Source organism: Chaetura pelagica, unplaced genomic scaffold (assembly GCF_000747805.2).
Source record: "Chaetura pelagica isolate M959 unplaced genomic scaffold, ChaPel_1.0 scaffold408, whole genome shotgun sequence".
In the NCBI taxonomy this organism is placed as follows: domain Eukaryota; kingdom Metazoa; phylum Chordata; class Aves; order Apodiformes; family Apodidae; genus Chaetura; species Chaetura pelagica.
In genome coordinates this window covers 337637-344855 of record NW_009954229.1, presented here as the reverse complement: position 1 = coordinate 344855, position 7219 = coordinate 337637, and the positions used below count along the sequence as shown (strand labels likewise).

Here is a 7219-nt window from a genome sequence, read left to right as displayed (position 1 = left end):
CCCCAAAAAATAAAAAAACCCCAGCAAAAGCAAAGCCACGGAGCCCGTGGCTCCCTCTCCGGCTGCGCGGGAGGTAACAATGGGGTGCTTTGTGCTGGGCTGCAGCTGCTGAAATTTGACTAGATCCAACTGAAGAAAACAGGAGCAGGTGGGTCAACAACGTGACCCTTTCGTTCCCAGCAGTATCAGTGTGTGCCGGGGCCGGAGGGACCAGGGTGAAGGTGAGCCCTGAGGTTTAGCCCAGGCAAGGAGGGTGTGTTGGCTTGAGGCTCTGAGGTTGGGAGCTGCCTTTCTGAGAAAGCCTTGATGCCTCTGAATATGGTGGGGTTTGATGACATTTATAACTCGTTTCACTCCGGGAATGCTAAAATTGGGAAATGTCAGTGGATGTGATAAACTGGTGCTGCTACAGGCAGGAGGTCTCTGCTCTGTCATCACTGCTTTGGTTCCCATATTCCTGCTACTTTCTCAGTTGGCGAGACGCTCTGTGGCTGCTGTGCAGATGCTCTGTAAGCTCCCAGTGCCTGCCCTTCTCTCCCACTGCCCCAGAGTGGGGGAATCATTGGATTGGATAAGTTGCCCCCAGGTCATGGAGCTGACTTCCTTCATGTCCACATTTTTGCTGTACTAGAACTGACCTAAAATGTGTCAAGGCTGGGAACTCCTGCAGCTTGGAGGAAGGTTGGGTATGTGGCTCCCAGCGTATGTTTGGTAGTGATGGAGGATGTGGTTGGATTGGGCTCCTTTGCCTGGCACTGCCACATTGGCAGATACATCCCATCAATGCTGTCCACTCGGAAGAAGAGGAAGAAGCAAGAAGAGGAAGAAAAGGACATGGAAAAAAATACTGTTATTACTTAGCTGCACAGGTCAGCCAAGTACCGGTTATTCCTAAGGTCTTCTCTGCCAAGGTGCAATGACTGGGTTGATATCTTGTAGGTGTCACTGTGTGTTTGGGTTTTGTGAGCCTCAGAAGTGGTGTTAGAAGGTGGCAACACTCAAACTTCAGCAGTGTTCAGCAGACACATGGTTATGGCCTCAAACCTGTATAAGATTGCAGGGGATTTTGAGTCTGAGGCTTTTAAGGGGTAGACATGAACAACTGTTTGTAAGTCAGCAGTTAGAAATGCAAGGTTTCTGTTGATGGATCTCATAATCTTGCTTCCTAATATCAACTTACAATACAGTGAACATGATACGGAGCAGAGCTCCCCCCTTTTACACTGTACAGTGGACACAGTTGTGGTGTAGAACAATGTGGTCATGTCCCTAAAGTTTTAATTATTTAGCTGTAATTTTTAGTAGAAAATATGACGTGTAGCATCCCAGATAGATCCTGTCATCACGAGCGCTTGCGTTTCTTAGGGAGTAGCATCAAGCAGTGCTCTGTCTGCAGACCAGGAAGCCTGGAAGAGGAATAACGTGTTACACCAGGATGGGCCCATGTTAAATGGGGAAGGGAAGAGTGGTGACAGCTTTGGCTGTGGGTTGGGAGCAGGAGGGCTGCTGCAGGGAAGGATCTGGGGTGAGGAGCTCCTTGGGGTGGAAGGAGGATGGATGGAGCCTGGAGAGGAGCTTTCACGACTGAGGGCAGGGTATGTGACTGGGTGATGTGTGCTAGTACAGAAAATTGATCTGCATGACCACATTACCAGCTGTGGAGACTCAGTCCACCAGGAAGAGAGTTGTTAATAAATCAGAGGCTCCCTGTGCCTATCTGCATCTTAGACTTGTTTTTTAGCAGGAACCTGCTGTGCTCTGACATGAAGGTCAGTTGCAGAGCAGAGCACTTCAGCTGTGCCATCAGATCTGCCATCACTGGGGCTGGACAGGATTGAGCCACAAGCCCAGGAGAGTTAGACAGAGCCTTCTGAAATGGGGCTGTGACCGGAGTTTGTCCTTGGCTGCACTTGCAGTGAAACCCTGGTTGGTGCCGGCTGAGCTGTGCCTGCTGCCAGCCCCGTTGTCAGCAGCGGGTCATCTCGGAGGCTTCTCCCACCAGCTGGCAGCCCGTGTGCTCCAGCCCTGCCCGCCTCTCCCCCTCGCTGGCAAAGCTCTCGCTGGATTATGCTCTTGGACTCGCAGCCGGGTGGTGGTGCCAGGATTCAAACTCGTTGCTCTGGAAGCAGCAGCACAGGTGCAGGCTGAACTCCTGATCCCTGGAGGCCGGTGCATTCCGGGAAGGCTCCGGCTCCTCCGGACACTGTGTCCCTGGGCTGGATGGGGGGGATGTGGGCACCTAGAGCCCCTTCGACGGGCCAGAAATGTGGGGTGCGGGATCACGCCGGGCTTTCCTGCCCCTGCCCTCTGTGCACACCAACACCTCCCCAGGAGCCTGGTTCTGAAATGAAAAATTGCCTCCACGTCCTGCCTGGCAAGAGCCAACGCTGCTCTGCAAAGGGAGATGCATCCGTAGGGATCTAGAGATGGGAGATGGAAGGACACATGTCTTCCTGCTCGGCTGTCCAGCCATCCTATATGTCTGCAGGGGAACAGTGATTAACATATGAAAACGCTGATAACAGTGGGATTCTTGTGCAGGCAGAAACCGAGGAGATAAACTACCCATAACTGCTGTTTGTGCCTGGGTTTAGTAACAATTAACCTTTCACATGTGGTGTTAACCATTGCTTTCCTGGTGCAGCTGCTTTTATAAAAATATACTTCATTTCTTCTCTATGAAACACTAATTCTGGCAGTTGGGGTATCTGTTCTAGAAACCACAGGATGCATAGAGGCAGAGTGGGGATTTTTTTTAATAGCTGTTTGACATAGAATGATCTTTTTGAGAAAAAAGAAAGGAGATTGCATGACTACTACATCAAATATTTTAAAGCAAATTCAATGTTGTTTTGCTTCTGTGACAATATCAAATCATGGATTTAAAAAATCTCGACCTGATGTGCAATCAGGTGTCTCAGACAGGAGCTGGGAGAAGTTAGTGCCTCTGGGGGGGTGTTTCCCTGCCTGTCTGGGCTGGTGAAGGGATCTGCTATGGACCAAACTTGGTCACTGCCATCTGAAAACTAGTGAAGTGCTTGGGGAGACCCTTGAGAAGGAACATGGCTACAAGTGGCCCATGAGCACTGTCTGGTTTCATTTATGTAGACACGTAGATGGGAATAACAGCATCTCTAATGGCCTCCACAAGGTTGCTGGGTTTTCAGGAACTGTTCCTAGTAGTGTGCCATTTAATGTCCTATTTTCTTTTTTAATGGCTTCCAAGTGCAGTTGTATCACACAGAAATGAAATGTGTGTAATTAGAGGTAGGACAAAGCTAGAATAACTAATTTCTGGCATCACTATACTGTTACTTAAAAGCATAGTGAAAGTTGGACTTCACCTGTCAAAACAGAGCTGCTGTGTTCTGGCTCTTCTAGAATCATCATTTCAATATTTATACTCTCTGCTGTGCTGGGAAAAGTAAATGCAAAATGCAGAATTGCATGAAGCAGGTTATAGTCTCTCTTTTCCAAAGCATCCCCTGTCACAAGTAACAGGTTCACTCTGTGGTTTCAAGGCTGTGTTTTGATCTCAGCTCTACTGGTACTCAGGCTAGACTAATTTTGCCAAATCCAGCAATGTGTAAAACTGGCTTGATGGATGATTTGGATCTTTTTCCTTAGGATTTTTCTTCAAGATTGAAAGCTTCTGGATGCACGTTATTGTTGATGGTGAATAAGACTTAATGTGGTTTTAATAATTGTCTTTTGAAGATAAAGACTGTCCCATTTTGGCACAAATCCACTGAAATCAGTGGGACCTTTGGCAAGAGCTGGGTCAGATTGCAGTAGTGGCACTGATGAGTTGTGTGCCTGAGCCACCTTGCCAATTCCCAGGGCACTTCATTGGCTTTTTCCTTTGTTTCACAAAACTTCTTATATCTACTTTTGCTTCACACTGCACAAAATAATGATGTAAACAACAGAAGTGTTGGTGAGCATGCCTGGAGAAGACCAACACAACCCAATGCACCATGTCATTCACACTGTAGCTTAAAATAAGTGAATTCCCAGTGTGGTGTGTGCACTGGGACAGAGTTGGTCTCTTAGGTTGCCCAAGTTAAATTTAAAAAACATTACAGAGCTGTTTGTTGTTTTTTTTTTACTTCTTGCATGTATAACACCTGTGAAGGGATAACTCACAGGTCTTGTCCAATAACTGTTTTCTTTTTTCATTTCTTACACCTTGGCACTACAGGATGGGAATCACAGCTGCTGGAAACAGGGTTCCTGGGGATATTCCTCTGCCCTCTCTGGACCCTCTCCCGCCTGCCCCGCCACACCCCTCCTTCCACCATCGTCATCTGGGGCTTTCGGTGGCTGATTTTCAGGATCATGCTGGGAGCGGTAAGTGGGACTTTATTCTTTGGAGGTGACAGCAGAAGGAGGATCTCATCCTAGCAGAAAAACCTGCCCCTGATCCAACACGTTGGAGTCCTCTGGTGCAGGGATTTTTCTGGCTGCAGGGAAGGAGCACGTAGCAGGAAAAGCTTCATGCTCTGGTCTTTTGGTTTATTATTGGTGCTTGGTTTAAGGAGGACAAACATTGGAGGAAGAATATCTGTGTTGATGTGTTGATGCTGCTCTTGGGATTGGCTCTTGGAAAGGAGTAACAGTGAAGTCTGAGACCTGGACATTCTGACTTCTTGAAAGATGGCTGGGAATCCAGTGGGTAATTTTCAGGAACCAGGAGCTTTATCCTGAGATATTTTCCTTTGTGTGCTTCACTGACATGTCACTCTCTGCTCTGTGTTTTCAAAGAGAACAATTGCTGTGATACTGTCCCAGGGCCAGTGGAAATTCCCAAACATCTTGTAAAAGAATGCAAAAAGAAGTGACACATCTTTGTTAAAGGTGTAGCAGGGGCATTATCCTGTCACCTGGATCTGCATTTTGGCCATCTCAAAATACCCCCAAATTTTAAGATAAGATTCAACACTGTAGAAAGAGATTGTGGGTGGATGGGACATTCCTGTGTCCATTTGCTCAAAAATCCTTCTCTCATTCCAGCTCCTGGGGTGCTGGAACCTGTAGTCAAGCTCAGTAAGCTCTTAATTATCATCCTCATCTTAAATGTGAACTAAGTTAAAGACAGACTTCTTATGTATTACCTTTAGGGCTACCTATTTTCAAGGCAACTTTGTGAAGAACGTGTTATCACAGTAGGTATCCTTGGAAAATGGGTGCTGTGTGCTTGCAGCATCAAAGGGAGGCTTCCCAGCCCACCACAGTTCAGCAAATTCACCTTGAAAGAGCAGAAAATCTGGGGTTTTCTCATGTGTCGTGAACCTGCTCATTGATGTTTCATTCCTTCCTTTGCCTTATGTATTGTGGAGCATCACTGAATTTTTGCTCAGCTTCCTAACGCTGCAGTTCTTGCTCATTATTCATTAAATAGAAGGGTCCTGCTATGAGGCAATCCAGATGGATAAAACAGATCCTGAGGGTCCAGCCCAGCTTTCTGTGACCTGATACAATATATTGGGCATCGTTTTGATTTGGTTAAAATTGAGATCTTGTGAAGTTGCCTGGAGAAAGTCCTGGTCACATCAGCCCTCAAGCTGGAGCCACATGTCCCTGTCATAGGGACCCATGTAGGTGATCTGAGGGGTCCCAGTCCCTGCAGGGTCCCTGTGCAGTGATTCCAGAGGAGCTGAAAGTGTTCCATGTCTTGCTGGATTAGATCCCATGAGGTGACAAGAGGTTAATCCTCTGAACTGGTGAAGTCCAAGATGCAAGATACCCTAAATGCAACTTAGAATTTGCTTTGACTGCAGGGCTCAGGGGGGCTTGCTTGGGGTGGGCTTGGGGTTTTTTAGGATGGGGATTTTCGGGTTGTTTTTTTCTATTTATTTTTTAATTATTTTTTTTTTTTGGTCAAGGATCTTAACTGTAAATATTTATCTGGGCCATTTATCACCAACCACGTTTGATGAAAATCACAGCATAGCTCCTTTGTCCCTGATGGATGGAGGCTGATTCCTGTGGTCTTGAGGCTTCTCAGCTTCTGAAATATTTCTTCTCAGTGTGATGCTGATTATAGAAAGGATCAAACAATCCATGACAAGTGTAGGGAAACACAGCTGATTTTCTTCATAAGTTACATGATCACCAGGTTTGTATCCATCTCTCCTTTTAAAATGGGAGTCTGGCTCTGAGCTTTGCTCTCTTCCTGCTAACTTGTAATATATATTCTGAATTATGGGACAAGCTGGATATAAAGGAAAATGGTGCTCATAGAACATCTTTGTTACTGTTATCTCTGTGCTGCTCCTGGGTTTTATCTGGAGGGCCATAACTCTCCTGTTATTTTAGGGAGAGCCTCTGCAGAAGAGATGCTGCCCCTGGAGTCCCTTGTCTGTCTGGGCTACTGATATATAAGTAACAGGCATGGGAGAGGAAAGCATGGAAAGGTCATTAAATGGGGATCTATACAAGCACATGGAAATGGGTGATTGATGGTATCTTTAATGTTCTTGGGGCCCAAACACGTGTATGTTTCCTTCTCAGCTGGGTAATGACGCTCGCAGGCACCGCCAAGGGATTTTAATGCGTGAAACCGAAATATCCTCCCAGAGCACCTGCTCCCAGGTCATCTTTGATTTCTTTCCTGTTTGGATCAGGAGCTGAAGTATGTGTCCAGAAGGAAGATTTTCCCAGGAGAGGGATTGGTAGTCATTGTGTCTTAGACAGAAAGAAAGTTTGACTTTCCCCCGTGGTTCCCCAGGCTCTGCAGTAGCTGGCTGGGGTGAGGCTCCCGTGGAAGATGCCATCCTCCAAGCACACAGCACTCCCTCAAGTCAGCTTGGTTTTTCTCCCCTTGTGCTGGTTGTCAGGTGAGCAGTCCCATGTGTGGTTTGAAGTGCACCTTAGATGGCCACCTTGTCTTTCTTGGCAATGCAGTGGCTCTCAGTGAAGAATCCAGGTTCCTTCCCCATAGCTCTCCTCTCTTCTGCAGTTGGTTCCTCTGTCATGAACAGTCCATGGGGGCAGCCTCAAGTCAGCTTGGTTTTTCTCCCCTTGTGCTGGTTGTCAGGTGAGCAGTCCCATGTGTGGTTTGAAGTGCACCTTAGATGGCCACCTTGTCTTTCTTGGCAATGCAGTGGCTCTCAGTGAAGAATCCAGGTTCCTTCCCCATAGCTCTCCTCTCTTCTGCAGTTGGTTCCTCTGTCATGAACAGTCCATGGGGGCAGATTTTGCCTGTCACCCCCCCCCC

General features: G+C 47.1%; 1 protein-coding gene across 1 annotated transcript in view; it reads left to right on the top strand.

Annotated features, from left to right (window-relative positions):
• LMF1 (lipase maturation factor 1) overlaps positions 1 to 7219 on the top strand; it is a 177411-nt gene that overhangs the window by 45627 nt on the left and 124565 nt on the right. The window contains exon 4 of the mRNA XM_010003575.1: positions 4202 to 4350. Coding sequence (XP_010001877.1) covers positions 4202 to 4350 — 149 coding nt within the window. The remainder of the gene's footprint in view (positions 1 to 4201; positions 4351 to 7219) is intronic.